The sequence below is a fragment of the Poeciliopsis prolifica genome, unplaced genomic scaffold (assembly GCF_027474105.1).
Source record: "Poeciliopsis prolifica strain line A6 unplaced genomic scaffold, Auburn_PproV2 SCAFFOLD005, whole genome shotgun sequence".
Lineage (NCBI taxonomy): Eukaryota > Metazoa > Chordata > Actinopteri > Cyprinodontiformes > Poeciliidae > Poeciliopsis > Poeciliopsis prolifica.
Genome location: NW_026562380.1, coordinates 8,994,679 through 9,009,414, shown reverse-complemented (window position 1 = coordinate 9,009,414; position 14,736 = coordinate 8,994,679). Strand labels below are relative to the sequence as shown.

General features: G+C 36.2%; 2 protein-coding genes across 6 annotated transcripts; one reads left to right on the top strand and one right to left on the bottom strand.

Annotated features, from left to right (window-relative positions):
- Nucleotides 1-1,208: 1,208 nt before the first annotated feature.
- On the bottom strand, nt 1,209-9,843 carry cutc (cutC copper transporter homolog (E. coli)). Of its 5 annotated transcripts, XM_055030315.1 has the most exons (13): nt 9,777-9,843; nt 8,912-9,017; nt 8,443-8,562; nt 8,183-8,358; nt 8,034-8,105; nt 6,319-6,412; nt 5,986-6,045; nt 5,683-5,892; nt 3,566-3,601; nt 3,313-3,446; nt 2,219-2,246; nt 2,022-2,127; nt 1,209-1,901 (listed from the first exon to the last, which is right to left on the bottom strand). In XM_055030315.1, the coding sequence occupies exons 3-13, from the start codon at nt 8,558-8,560 to the stop codon at nt 1,790-1,792; spliced, it is 1,146 nt and encodes a 381-aa protein (XP_054886290.1). In that variant the 5' UTR covers nt 8,561-8,562; nt 8,912-9,017; nt 9,777-9,843; the 3' UTR covers nt 1,209-1,789. The 5 variants fall into 5 exon arrangements, with proteins under 5 accessions (XP_054886290.1, XP_054886292.1, XP_054886293.1 ...); XM_055030316.1 differs by lacking the exon at nt 2,219-2,246 and having other exon boundaries at nt 1,791-1,901; XM_055030317.1 differs by lacking the exons at nt 8,912-9,017; nt 9,777-9,843 and having other exon boundaries at nt 8,223-8,549.
- Nucleotides 9,844-10,952: 1,109 nt separating this feature from the next.
- On the top strand, nt 10,953-14,493 carry LOC129359502 (cytochrome c oxidase assembly protein COX15 homolog). The gene is made up of 9 exons (XM_055029103.1): nt 10,953-11,132; nt 11,732-11,922; nt 12,018-12,140; nt 12,317-12,503; nt 12,625-12,792; nt 12,904-12,985; nt 13,404-13,558; nt 13,664-13,777; nt 13,862-14,493. The coding sequence occupies exons 1-9, from the start codon at nt 11,058-11,060 to the stop codon at nt 13,991-13,993; spliced, it is 1,227 nt and encodes a 408-aa protein (XP_054885078.1). The 5' UTR covers nt 10,953-11,057; the 3' UTR covers nt 13,994-14,493.
- The last annotated feature ends 243 nt before the right edge of the window (nt 14,494-14,736 follow it).

Sequence of the window (14,736 nt, the reverse complement as noted above, 5' to 3'; positions counted from 1 at the left end):
AGTACTCGTGATTTAGATGATCTTTCTTTTCGGAAATATGGGCAATTAAAAAGTTCACATTTATACAGGCTGCTACCATTAGCTTATTATCAGTGTCTGACTGGTACTGGCCTTATCTGAGCTGGTAAACAACTCAGTGCACAAAAACAACCCTAACAGATCTTATTCAAAATAGATTATTTTAATTGTCGATGAGATATATCTATGTGATGGAAAAGTTCTTAAAAGTCCATCTCTATAAATATAGTCTCTAATGGATTTAGATCATGTGTGCGTGTGTGTGTGGGTTCTGACTATCTTCAATGGCCATGACAGACATGACTCCTACTGTGTTGTAGGTAATCATTAAACATTTACTAATTTCACAAGGACATAGTCATGATGACTCAATATTCTTGCAACTCCCAGGAAAGCAATGTGACGCCAACATATACATGATAAAAAATACTACAGTCTATTCACTGTTCTAAATACAACTATGCTGCTGCTCATAGGAATGTGACCAGAGGTCATTTCAGTTTAATGTGTCTTGTTTTAATCAATCATGAAACTTAACGTAGAAACTGGACAGTAACTAAAGGCCACACTTCAATATCAGCCTGCATAACCAACCAAAAGAGGCATATTATTATTCACAAGTTAAAGCATAGTTTTGTTTTGGGGTATTTTAAGTCACAAATGACTAATAGTTTTGTGAAATATGAGGGGGTTTTTTTCTCAGAGAAAAACAATTTATCTGAGATTAACATGTTAGTCAACTTTTTGCTACATATAGGGACTTTAAATTTGTAATAACATGGAAATAACGCATATATTTTATATTTAGCAACAGCATCATTACCATCTTGACCTCTTTGTGTATCCCTAAAGTCACTGTGTAAACTGTTTATTGAATGCATAAAAAAGTTGTGTAAATGTGAGATGCAACTTTGTGAAAGTCAATGCACACTTGAAAAGAAAAAAAGCAAACAATGTTTTTACAAATCAGCATCTTAGTTCCAAGAACGTAAAGGCTTCATCTTCTCCCTCCATCTTGTGAACAAAATCAAGAGCTTGATTGAATTTTTTTGAGAACTGTGATCAACTTGAATGTATATACTTGACTTTAAATATGTATGACAGGACTGAATTGGCTTTTTTTTGTAAAGTGCTTTAAATTCGCTTGTTGTGAATTGGCTCCTATATAAATAAACCAGATTGAAAGAATATTGTTTTTTCTCAGATCCACAGATCTGATCAGATTTATTACTTTACAAATCAAACCCAGAGTTTTGAAGCTCCCCACACGTCTTAGCTCAAAAATGGTTCAATTAAAATGTGCAAAACACAATGGTAGCAGAAGACAACAGCTAACTGAAAAATCAAAAACAGAAAAGAACAGCGCTAAGAAAACAAAACAATTCCAACATTGAACTGAATGTACTTTCATTGTGAATTTGTTTCTTTGTCTTATTGTTTAAATTGTTCAAGTGCTTTATATTCTTTTATAGTTTTATGACTCTGTTTTTTAGATGTTTTTTCCAGTTTTCCCACAATGTTGTGTGAAATGCTGTTCTTTTTGTGTTCTGCGCCTCAGAAGTACACGAACAAACACAACTGTGAATGATCCACAGCTTTCTGTTCAGTCATAAACCTTCATTAACAGCATGTAAGACAGCAGTGCTTTCCCTGAGCTGCAAAAACAAACAGACTGTTTAAATGTTAATGCTCTGATTAAAGAAAATGAACACTGAGGCCATTTGAAAATGAATGTATGAAAAGAAAAAAACTGTTCCATCTTTTTGAGGTATCACAAGGTATTTTTGGCGATTGCGTTCAGACTCCGGACTTTGCTGGCGTCTGTCACCTTCAGGCTGTACTCAGGCGTTGACATCGTAGCTGCCATCGTTACACAGGTGTTCCTGCACGCAAACAGTTTAGAAGAATTTAACTAAGGTTTTGAGTTTGGTAGCAATTATTTCGTTAAGTGTAGTAGAAACATGCCCAGGTAAGCATTATTTAGGGCTGGCTTTAAAACAGACCTGAATTTCATTGCAGAGTCTCTGCTGGAGCGAGCAGAGCAGTGAAACTCCTCGGCTCCAGAGGCCTCCAGTATTCTCTGCAGGTTCCTCTCTGTAATACCACCACCTGTCATTCGAATACATAAAAAAAAAAGAGAAAATAATACATTAAGAGATGAATAGGCAGAAAGGAAAGCGGAAAAAATGGGAGTACTAACCTGGCATTACAATTATCCTCCCTTTGGCCTATTAAGAGCAGATTGCAAAGTCAGAATGATTCTAACAACACTGCCATTTTTGAACATTGACTAAAAAAAATAAAGAAATCAAAAAAAGTGTTCACATACAGTTAAGCCCAAAATCATTCATACCAAAATCAGGCAGTTTTTAATCACAAAATATTTTTGTTCAACCAATGGGTTTAGGAATTTAAGATAGTTAATGTGGCAGAGTTCTATAAAAATATAATTTAAAGAAATATCAGATTTCACTTTTGTTTATATTTTATTCAAACAAGACACGTGAAACAGTATTTATAGCCTTTTCCATAGCCAAAGGCAACAGCTTTACTGTCATTACAGCAATCACACACCCATTTTATCATTGCTGTTAAGCTTTTTGCATGTTCCTTTAGCCTTTTATCTTTGGTGATAAGTTTCAAAAGATTGAGGTTGAAAGGCCTCCTATCCATCATCACCATAATATTTAACTATCAGATCCAAAGTGGGATTATGGCTGGGTAACTCCAAAATGTTATTACTAGGTAAAATCTAAATCTGGCAATGTATGAATAATTATGGAGTCAAGTGTATTAGGAAATAGAAAAAAGTCGAATAATTACACAAGTTTTAAGGCCTTTATTTCTGTACATTATCATGTCCATTTTTTACCTTATAATTATAATAAAGGTATTGTAGCAATCAGGTTCTGTTGATCAGCAGTGATTAACTGGTCATCAGGAAGTTGAAGCACTTTTAATAAAGCAGAACTGCCTGTGGATATTAAGGGAATATCAAGGAGGAAAGACTCTTGCACTGACTGAAGTTCTTTTTGGGGAGAAATTTTAGGTCATTTCCAAACTATATGAAGCTCATCATTCTGCAGTGGGCTCTTTTCACCCTAAATTAAATCTACAAAAGCAGTTACTACTCTGTATATGAATGAAAATTCTAACTATTCAACTGGGGCTCCACAGCTCTTACTCGAAGATAATCAAAAAGCTTTCAAGTAAATATTAAGAAATATTTTTTGAAGTATTGATTAACATCTGATCAATTGCCAGCAAGGTTTCTAGGGCTTCTGTGACACGTACTTGATCAATGAGCCGTTTAATAACGGGCAGCCCCTCCAAAGCCGAGCTGTCGCAGCCACTCGTCAGCACCCGCTCAAATCCTAACGATATCAGAGTCTCCAGAGCAACTGCTGAGTCGTAAGCCATGTCAAAAGCTGCAGGAAGATCAACACAAGATTCTTAAAAGATTCTAATAAAGAGTTGTCTATTCTGCTGAGGATCTGTGATATTTCTTTAGGTGTGAATGCTGGGGGTAGGTTAGCAGTGCGGTTACCTCGATGGAAGGTCAAAGGCAGAGGACGAGCAGCCGCTGGGGAGCAGGAAGGCACAGAACATCTTATTAGCAGCAGGAAAATTGGAAAGTTTCCAAATTTAATTTGAACTGTTGACTTTTTCATTTTAATAACCTGCATGCTGAGAAAATTGGTTTATCACATAGCTTGCAGACTGAAAACTGATGCCGCAGAAAGATGCATTAAAAGCATCAACTCTGTGATGGAGAAAATATCATCCTGGATTCTTACTGACACAATTCAACATATGATTTTATTTTTTAATAACTCAGAGAAATTACAAATCCATCCTAAAGTGCCATGTTGAAACACATCAAATACAAAACATGCAGTAGAGAAGAGTTATCCTTTTTTTTCATAATAATGGCCTAAAATAAACTAGAATCATGGCTTTCAGAACAGGCTATTGATCTGCTCCCTTCCTACTTTTAACATGGTGAGTCTTTGAGAGCTGGTTTCATCAATAATTGGCATTTTAATGGAAGTTCTAACATGGAAGTGAGAAAACTGCACCATTTGGACAGCTGATAAAAAAGCTATGCCTGATTTTATTTCATTTTTTGTGCTACAACAAGCTTGTCTGTAAAGATTTATGAGGGCATTTTATACCTCAATAAAGCAATCCAGACGGATATACAGTCCTTACTTGATTGGTGACAAAGTGAAAAGCACTTCCACCTACATCCTGAAAAAAACTGCTGACTCGTCATTCAAGTCAATGAAAATGGCCATTTCTGATGATTTCAACAAAGTTACAACCTTTAACATTTGCCTCTTACTTATACTTCTTAATTTCTACAACATTATTTATATTATATTAGCCTTAGCTTCCACAAACAGACAACAGCCTTTTGATCTAAAATAAAACTCTCAATCAGCTAATAGCAGGCTCTGTGCTTTCCAAGAATTGATGATGAAAAAACTAAAAGCTGCCCAAGAGGAACGTCATGGTCCAAATCTATTTATATCAGTGAGACTGCAATTCTGACACCAGCTATGACTCTTTTTGCTCATATTTTGTCTCCCCCTTCTGGCAGTCAGTTTTAACACCCATCGTAAATGTCTGTTGCAAACATAGACGCTGTAAAATTTTAAAAAGTTTCTACGTATTTCAATCTCCTTTGCTGAGGATACTCAGCCACAATAATAAACAATTAAATGGTGATATTCAAATTGTTAAAACATTGTTTCCTTAGTTAGAATACATCCTGTAGTTGGGAGAATATATAGCATTTATTAAAAACTCTGGAAAAATCCAGGCTCTTACTGAAGGTCTTTTTCAAAAACATTTCGCAAGAAGTGCGTCATTTTCACTGCATGATGCATACTTAGGCATATGTTTGTACTAAGTCATCTGAGAGCAGTTTTACCTACATAAACCAATATATTCCCTGCTCTAAAGACATAAAGTTAAGGTTTAAAGGTCTAAAATGTCAATCTTTTATGATGTAAAAAAAACTGTTCATTCAGGTTTGGTTGGGTTACTTCAAAATGTAAGCTTGCTTTAGCTAGAACATTTTTGTTGAATAGCCAACGCTCACCAGTATTTTGATACTCGATTTCAACTTCACTAAGGACCCTGTTCAAGCTAAAAATTATTGGAACTTATTAGAAAAAAGTTCCTAATAAGTTTTCCTTATTAGGAAACTCAATGTTTCCTAATAAGTTCCAATTTTCTAAAAATTCTGAAATTCTGAAAATTCTCTAATAAGTTCCACCATGGTTCCAGTAGACCATAGCACATTTTTCCACATGCATTTGAGAGATTTAGCCAAGCATGGACAATCTTCTTAGTAAAAAGAGATGTACACCAGACATAAGACGAAGACGGATGATTATCCTCACATCTTCTACAAAGCCAAATAAAATTGCCAGCACTTTAAATCTTGCACTACTTTTTTGATCCACTCGATGCTGACTATGTTCAACGTGTTCTATGGTAATTATGATTTCCTCTTTATAGGTGGTGTGCACCAAAAAAAGATTTTAGTTTCATGCTGTTTTAAAGGTGGAAAAAGTTCTGAAAGGATTTATCTTGGTCTTATTTACCAACTAGTTATTTCAGCTGTGGTGTGTAAACTATTTACATCAACTGTACCTATCAGCTCCATGCAGAGTTCTGCATCCACCCCTCCAGTCTCTGTCAAGGCGCCAACCACGACGCCATCTGCTCCCTGCGTCTTCATCAGCTCAATGTCCTTCTTCATCACCTCCACTTCTTGGTCAGAATAAAGGAAGTCTCCACCTCGAGGCCGTATCATTACGAAGACCGGAATTTTGATGTACTGCTTTACCACCTGTAGAAGACCTGCAGCAAAACAAATAAGAAGCAAATGAATTGTGATTATGCGGCTATGTAGGTCACAGAGTTTCTAGGACAGATCTACAATGTGCAGCTGACCGAGACTGGGAGTGAGACCTCCCTCCATAAGACTTGAACACAACTCCAGTCGACCAGCACCTAAAAGGACAAAACATAAACAACTGTCAGAGAAAAGTCAAGGCCTTTAACCTTTGCGAATTGAAGCAACTCTGGACATTAACTTAACAGTGACATCTGACATGACTAAAGCACAATACCTGCCAGAACTAATGGAGATATGTTTGAAATACCACTAAAATGGAGTCAGCAATTTGCAACCTTTGACCTTGCTTTTAAGGAGAGCTAGATTTTAAGACAGAAATATGGGTTTAAAAGTGTAAAGCAGAGCAAACTGAACTACTCTTCACTGACCTCCTCGCTCAGCATTGACAGCAGACTCCACGGAATCCACGCACACCTCCAATAAAATGCTCTGTGCCATCATGAAGTTCAGGCCAAGGGAACGCTGAAAAGGGATATAGACATATGCATTCTAATTTTTTTATTTCACTCAACAAGTTTAAAAGTATGTAAACTTTTACCACCACATGTACCTTTTCCTATCAACAGAAGGAACCCGAAATGAATGTTTTGAGTGCGATTCAGAGTCAGGACATGTTTTTGTGGGAGCCAGTCACTACAATGGATGACCAGTTTCCGGGTTGTTGAATTTAACTTTTGCTCTGTTTGTGCGGGCGGACTTATGTCAATAGTTTGCTACCAGCATCGCTAGTTGGAGTGACACCGCCCACGCGAGATACGCTTATATGCTAACACTAACAACACTCGGGATCTCCATTACGATTTTTTAAAAATAGTAGATGAACGAAATATTTTGGTCAAACATTAATTACATTTACGATTTACCCATGGACCGTTAGCTTCATACAACCATACAAATAAAGAGTGAAAACAGCGTCGCTTTTGTTGCCCCGTAGAAACACGTCCGCGCTTCCGCCATATTGGTAAAGGCAGGTTTGCCTTGAGCAAAATAACGAGTATGTTTATCTTAAACAATAATACACACATACCTTCAATCTCTTACATAAATTTAACAAATCTGCCAATCAAAGTAGAACATACCAATGAATACAAAGCAAAATGTTTTTGAAATTTACCCAAAATTGCCTACATTTTTTTCTGAAAGAAAAAACCCACAAATATTACATTGCTTTTGTTTTAGTTCTTCAAACTAGAAACATATTTAGTTTAAATGTTTTGTTTGCCTCAGCCCTTATTTGGAGATAAACGTGAAACAAATTGAACTTATTGTGCAGGTGTAAGTTAATTAAAAAAAAGAAAAAGCAAAACAGAAAAAACAATAAATTTATTACATGTTATAGTAAAATTGAAAAATTATGTTTAAATTTTTTCTTGAATCAGTCATAGTTATTAAAAATAAGGAATGACCATGTTTTTTTTGTTTGTTTTGTTTTTTGTGGTGCTGCACAATTTCAGAAACACGTTACATTACTATTAATGAAAATTGCAGTGATGATATCAACAATAATCCTCAATTTCTTTTTTTTTTGTTTTCTTTCCCAAAACACTATGTCTTCACTCTTCTTCATTATCTTTGTCAAATTCTCCGGTTCCATACATTAAGAAAAATAAACGCTCATTTAAAAGCTCAGTCCCTTGGATTATATGTATGCAGAGCATGAATGCCTGAGATTTGCAGTGTTATGTTTTTCCAAAGATTGCATCCTAGGAGTCTGTGCTGGTTGAAACATTGCACCCAAATATAATACAATTACACCTGAGTTTCAATATTGTGCAACTGCATTTGCTCAAAGTATTTATCAAGACGTAAAGAGTTTAGTCTCTCTGTACCTTTCCAGATGGCATTGCTCAAGTTAAGTGTTTTCTTGGTAAAGACAAATGCATTTGTCTTTTAAAGTTATTATTAATAGCTTTTTTCCTAGATACCTCGTTTACATTACATAATCTTCATTGTCAAATAATTGGCACGGTTGTTGTCTGTCATATTATATTAGCAAATGTCAAATAAAAACAAACAAACAAACAAAAAAACATTTCCTTCAACTTCACTTTTGACATTAGCTTTACTGGAAGAGCACGTTTACCTTAAAACATTTGCGTTTCCGACCATAAGCCAAAGGTCTGCCAACCCTTTGGCAGTTATCACACTCTGCAACCTTTTGGATAAAGAAAGAATAGATACAATAATAAAATGAACAAACAATAATGTATGTTGCTATAATAAAAGGCATACCCATTTGTCCACATCCACAGACATGCCATTCCAGTAATACCTGGCGCACATAGCCGACCTTGTTTTCACAATTCCCATGTGAGAACCAGTTGGAGAAATGTGAAACTCTTTGAAAAGTTCCTTTGCCTCCTCCTTGGTCTTAACAACCTTTCTGTTTCCAAAGTAAAGTTCTCCTTCTAAGCAAAATAAATATAGCTTAACTGAAAGAGGAACATTAATAAGACATTAGATATATGCACGCTAGTTTTTTAGATACTAACCCTTCAATGTGAATTTGGAGGCATATCTCCTGAGGGTTTGCTTCTGAGCTTTCCGAAACTCCTCTGGGAAGGAATGTTGGGAAAGATAGAAGAAAATGTCTTCCCACTTTCTTTCCATCTCTTGAAGAAATGCAACAATAATTTGTTATTTTCAATAGTCTCAGTGAAAAAAGGAATAGGTAAAAAATGTTGATTCACTCAACCACTCTACATAAACTGCACATTTTATACATGTGTGGGTTCAACTGTGAATGCAGACTGTGTTTTGTAATAAAATGCACTCAGATGAAGCCTAATGGCATCATCAGATACATGGAAATATAAAATCTGTGTGAGTGCATCTGTATATTTTACAGGTGTGAGTTGAATTCAACCATTAAAATGTAGTTCCCAGGTAATTAAATTACTGCCCTAATATACTGGATTTTTTTTTTTTTTTTTTTTTTGTGGCCTCATGGCTCAAACTTACTTGCTCCAGCTGAATAGACAAAAACATCCGAGGTCAGGATCCCATTGAAAGACACTCCCGTGATTGGATGATAAGTTTTCCGAAATTTACTTCGCTGTACACCCTACTGCAACAGATAAGAAAATCATATTTACTAAAGACACTATGTTCACAACAAAAGAATAAATCAGCCAATCACTTCACAATGATAACAGTTTAAATATAAAATCTCTCATTTCTGTTTGGCTTGAAGGATGGGTGGATTAATACCAACTTGAAATACTATGGGTGCAAATTAAACGAAAACATAGCCTACATAAATTCACATATTAAGTTCTCTTAATGGTAAATCTGACGTCACTTATGCTAGTCAGAATTATTTCGAATGGGTATTTTTGTCTCGGGAATATACAATTAGCTATCTGATTAACTTACACGACAAGTTATTAACCAATATCACATATATGGAACTTAGTGCTGTGAAGTCAATTTTATGTTAAAACGGCTTGCCTTACATCCAGAGTCCAGTTCACCTCATATTGACCACAGATAAACAGGTATTTGTGACAATTCACTCATCAGCTAACTGTCGCAATGTAGAGATGACTCAGTTAGATATTAACTGAATGGAAACTGTAGCTAAAAACGGACAAAGAAGCGTTTCGGGTGATTCACCAGCTTTAAAAAAAAAAAAAAAAAAAACACGGTGGAACCTATCTCGACGGGGGAACTCAGCTCGACATATCAGTCAAAATCATCAAATTATACACTTTCAGGGAGAAAAAAATCAAACAATTCATCTTGATAAATTACAAACAGAAATTTATAGGAATACGATAGGTAAATACATAAATATGAGACAAGTTGAGCAATGAATACTTTGTACCTAGGCGGTATGAACAGTTCAATAATTAGTCGTCGAGGTGAGGTACTGAAATCTTGTTCTGCGCATGCCCAGGAAGTAAAGACCAGACAACATTTTTTTTAAAAGAAACTTTATTATACAAATGACAAGTACAACTAAAAAGTGTGCATTTTCTGTGAAAATGCAAGTGTGAATGCTGAATGTATTTGGTGGAAATGGCAAAAGCAGGCGTGAAAAATTCATAAAAAGTTGATTATCATCAAAAGTATGAAAGTTATGTATACCAGAAGATATAGGCGGCAGTAGGAGAGCAAGCTGAGTAGTATAAAAATTGAATGGTGAAAATAACACAAAGTATGCAGGAGAAGAAGCGCTGCAAAAAAGAGAGCAACCAGAATAAAAATAATAAAGAATAAAGAGAAACAGGAAAACAAGAGTGTGAATGCCATTCTCACTAACAAATTAATGTATGAAGAACACAGAATACAGCACTAATTTGAGCAAATAACTAGGGCTGCCAATGAAACAAATGTCTCTCTCAGCTGAGCCACCAGATTCCCACTCAGATCACAAGTCTCAAGAAATAGATGTCTTTTTAAATAAAATCTGTTGCACCAGATGAAGCATTTGTGTGGCAAGATGGAGTTGTTTTTATACGACGGTTCACGTTAAGATGAACTGCTTATAGAAGAATGAAAGTTTTACAGAGAGTTTCTAAATTTTGTAATTACAATTTAAAAAGTGCATCCACAAAGCTTCATCACAATTCTAAAAGGTTTTTCCATATACAATTAAAAAACATGCGGCCAATATATTTGTTAATTTTATTAACCAGACATAAAGCGAGAGGTAGAGCGAGACAAAAAGAGAGAAAACAATTTGTTAATCTGATATCACTGGGGTCTGTTTGCAAACATAAATTGGAACAGCTGAGTGTGACTCGTGTGACACCGCCCATGACAGATACGCTGGTATGAAACTAAACACTACTTAGTTTGGATCCGCCATCAGAAATACTGAATATATATATTTCCCTTATTAGCAAATCTGACGTCATTTATAAAAGTCAGCAACAATAGCACCAAAACTCAAGAAGTTTTGTTGCTATTGTTATTGTTGTTGTTATTTAATAACCTGACTTCCTGATTACTTCAACGTGACGTCTGTCAACGTCAGCGGGTCAAAGTTGAGCAGGCATGCGCACCACCAGCGTTACCAAACCAGCCTTGTTGCAGCAACAGTTCATCTTTAGGACAGCACAGTAGTACCGTAGGAGCTCAGGGGAACACACAAAAAACTAAAATGCTACTGTCAAAGTTACGAACTACGATATTTTGTGGTTGCAGATATGCTGGGAAGGGTCTTCAACAGAACAGCGTAAGTTGAGCTACGTTCAGTTGCTATTTGGAGCTAACCTAAGTAGTTAAAGGAAAAGGTCGCGATAGCAAACCTGCGATAAGCGTCTATGTCAGGTTGTTTTTACTAAAATGTTGACCGTGACCGGTCAACATTAACTTAATGTTGACCGGTCACGCTGTGGAATCACGTATCATTATGATGTTGCATGACTGACCTTCAGCCGCATTGTTACTGTCAATGTGGAAAGTAAGCATCACATTTATCATGTGACGTTACACCTGCTTGGATGTATTTTCTGAATTACCCTGGGTATTCTGAAAGGAAGATATTTGGAAATGAATGTCAATATGAAACCTGCAATAAGCCCCCCAAAAAACTGATTATTATTATTATTTTTTTACTAGTGCTTCCATAAAACCACTGTGAGCTTCACAAAACCTGGTAGTAAGACGAGAGTCTTTTTATATGAGGGAAATAAAGATTTCATTCATGAAATATTCTTTGAAACTAGTTTGCTTTGTGCTGTACCTTATTTACAACTTGAACGCCACCTCAAATTAAATTAAATCTTAATATAAGAGCCTTGCCCTTGTGTGCTTTCTTTTCTTTACTTCCAGCATCAGCGTCCACAGCTGCGACAATGGCTTGTGAGGAGAAACCAGAGCTCCATTACTGTGGAAGCAGGGCCATCCTCCACCTCAGCAGCAGTATCTGTTCCCAACGCAGCAACAAACCGCATGGTGGGTCGCTGGTTGTTGGGCTGCAGTGGGCTCGTGGTTGGGGCGGTGGTCTTGGGTGGTGTCACAAGGTAAAAGTAACTTAACTATTGTCACTGGTTTTGTAATTCTTTGAAATGCAATAAGTGCTGATGTGTGTCTGTGTTTTGTTCTTTTTATTGTTCAGGCTAACTGAGTCTGGACTCTCAATGGTTGACTGGCATCTGGTGAGGGAGATGAAACCACCTCAGTCTGAGGCCGAGTGGGAGGCTGAGTTTTCCAAGTACAAACAGTTTCCAGAGTTCAAAATGTACGGCTTATTTCTTTTTCTTGTTTTAACATTTTAAGGACAGTTTAAAGACGCACTGAAATCTTTTTTTTTTAATTTAAACAAAGTAGAAATGATTTTTTTTCTCTTATGCTTGATTTAATATGTAATCTTATTTTTTTCTAACTATGTAACTAAATGAAGGTTTCATTTTACAGACTTAACCATGAGATGACTCTGCCTGAGTTTAAGTTCATCTTCTACATGGAGTGGGGTCATCGCATGTGGGGCAGGCTAGTTGGACTAGCATACATCCTGCCTGCTGTGTACTTTTGGAAAAAAGGATACCTCGCACGTTCCATGAAAGGAAAAGTGCTGGGGCTGTGTGGATTTGTATTCTTCCAGGTCAGACATCACTAATTTATTTTAATGTCAAGATAAATATTGTCTTTATTATTCAGTTAGTAAAAGTTTTCCACAGAGGTTTGCAAAGCATCTCATAACTGAAGTGTGTTGATCTTGTCAGGGCCTTCTGGGCTGGTACATGGTGAAAAGTGGGCTGGAGGAAAAGCCTGAATCGCATGATGTCCCGCGGGTCAGCCAGTACCGTCTGTGTGCTCATCTGGGTTCAGCCCTGGTGCTGTACTGTGCTAGTCTCTGGACCGGGCTTACTCTGATTCTGCCTGCAAATAAGGTAGAGTTTTGATCTAGTTTTTGATCTTAATTTTGTCTTGATCTATTTACTGTAAATCAACAATTTCTTATTGGATCATATTTTGTCCCTTTTATTTCATCTACTTCCTAGATGGCAGACTCTAAACGTCTCATGCAGCTCAGAAGGTTTGCAAAGGGAACGGGTGGACTGGTCTTCCTGACTGCTCTCTCAGGTGATACTTAAAATGTAATTTGAGGAAAACAATAGAATTGCTTTCAAGCAAATGTGTTACTTAAAAGCAGTGCTAAGGTTAAAAAAAACAGAACCTGTTCAGTCAATACATTTTAAGAAGGTGTAGTAAGTACTCTTATAAAGAAGGTAACTGTGACAAGGAAAGGTTACCTTTTTTGTTGTTGTTTTTTTCCCCGTAATAACAGTCGCAGTATAAATCTGCTTCAAAATGTTATTGACTATTCACTCAGTTGCTTTATTCTGTGTACTGCTGGGTGTTTGGCAAAATAGATTCCAGTGAATACAATTTGAATATAAGTAAATTATGAGCTAAATGTGTTTTTGTTGTAATTCTAGTTTGATTGAATATCAAACAAGTCAGATATTTAATAGTTTTGCTGATTATTTTTGTTTTGAAGGTGCCTTTGTTGCTGGTTTGGATGCTGGCCTGGTATATAACTCATTCCCTAAGATGGCAGATAAATGGATTCCTGATGACATATTGGCCTTCTCTCCTGCACTGAAGAACATCTTTGAAAATCCCACCACAGTGCAGTTTGACCACAGAATTTTGGTATGTTGTCTTTAGTGCATTTCAAATTCAGTTCAAACTGAATGCCAGTGAATTCACGCAGTAATATGCTAATCTTCTTTTCAATCTGTTTCTTTCATATTTTAGGCAATTGGCTCTCTGACAGCAATCACTGGCCTTTATCTGTTCTCAAGGAGGATGATGCTGCCCAGAAGGGCTAAGATCGCCATCAGTCTGCTTGCAGCAATGGCTTATACACAGGTATGCTTTCAGGCAGAAATGTCTACAACACAATGGTGCAACATATGTCACAATAACTAAACATTTTATTTTTCTGCTCATTAGGTAGCACTCGGTATCAGCACACTTCTACTGTATGTTCCTACTCCATTGGCAGCAACTCACCAATCTGGATCTGTAGCTCTTCTGACTTTTGCCATTTGGGTTCTGGCTGAACTTCGTAAAATGCCAAAGTAAAGCCTTCTCCTTTGTGGACAAACCTGTTTAATCACATGACAAGTCTTAACAAAATGAAGCAACAGTGGAAAAAGAAGAGATGAACCTCATTTGACAATAGGTTGTTATTTATAGGCTTTTCAAGGCTCTTAGTCATGAACAGACTAAATCTAAACGGGAGCCACAGAGTTGGGGCTTCATATAGAGACCTCGACTCCTCCTCGGCCCATTTCCTGTCTAATCATACCCAGCAGCAAATTAAAACAAAAAATGAATTTACTTTTTATTTATTCTTTTTTTTTTACCATGTAAATACACACTATTGTATACTGCCTGGTTGGCTTATCACTTTTACACTGGTTGCTAATTGAAATGTTATTTGAGATAACATAATTAGATTTATGCAAAATAATGTCCATATTTTGCTGAAATTAATGTAATTGTGTAAATGTATTCAAAGAAGTGTAATCAATGTACAGAAAGCTTGTTGAATTTGTATAAAAGAGAAAGCAAAAAAACAAGGACTCTTGTTCTGTTGGTTATTTTTGTCCCACCTACCTCTGAGAGGCTTGGGAAGGTTCTGCAACTTGATCAAATTCCTACTGTAACTAATTGGAAAATATGTAATTATAAAATCCATTTTCTTGTGACAGTAAATTTCTCTAGTCTTTTTTTCCCTGAATACCATAATATATAATTCCACCACATTTGATTAAAAAAATAAAAATCTGTACTATAGCTATAATTTACAGTCTTCTAAATTT

What these genes read in the sequence shown, in the direction of transcription:
- cutc (XM_055030315.1), bottom strand. Translation starts at nt 8,560, where the DNA reads ATGGAAAGAAAGTGGGAAGACATTTTCTTCTATCTTTCCCAACATTCC. An exon ending in CTGTGGATGTGGACAAATGG is followed by an intron (nt 8,106 to 8,182) that starts GTATGCCTTTTA and finishes TTTATCCAAAAG; the next exon opens with GTTGCAGAGTGTGATAACTG. An exon ending in TGTCAATGCTGAGCGAGGAG is followed by an intron (nt 6,046 to 6,318) that starts GTCAGTGAAGAG and finishes TTGTCCTTTTAG; the next exon opens with GTGCTGGTCGACTGGAGTTG.
- LOC129359502 (XM_055029103.1), top strand. Translation starts at nt 11,058, where the DNA reads ATGCTACTGTCAAAGTTACGAACTACGATATTTTGTGGTTGCAGATAT. An exon ending in CAGTTTCCAGAGTTCAAAAT is followed by an intron (nt 12,141 to 12,316) that starts GTACGGCTTATT and finishes TTCATTTTACAG; the next exon opens with ACTTAACCATGAGATGACTC. An exon ending in TGATTCTGCCTGCAAATAAG is followed by an intron (nt 12,793 to 12,903) that starts GTAGAGTTTTGA and finishes TCTACTTCCTAG; the next exon opens with ATGGCAGACTCTAAACGTCT.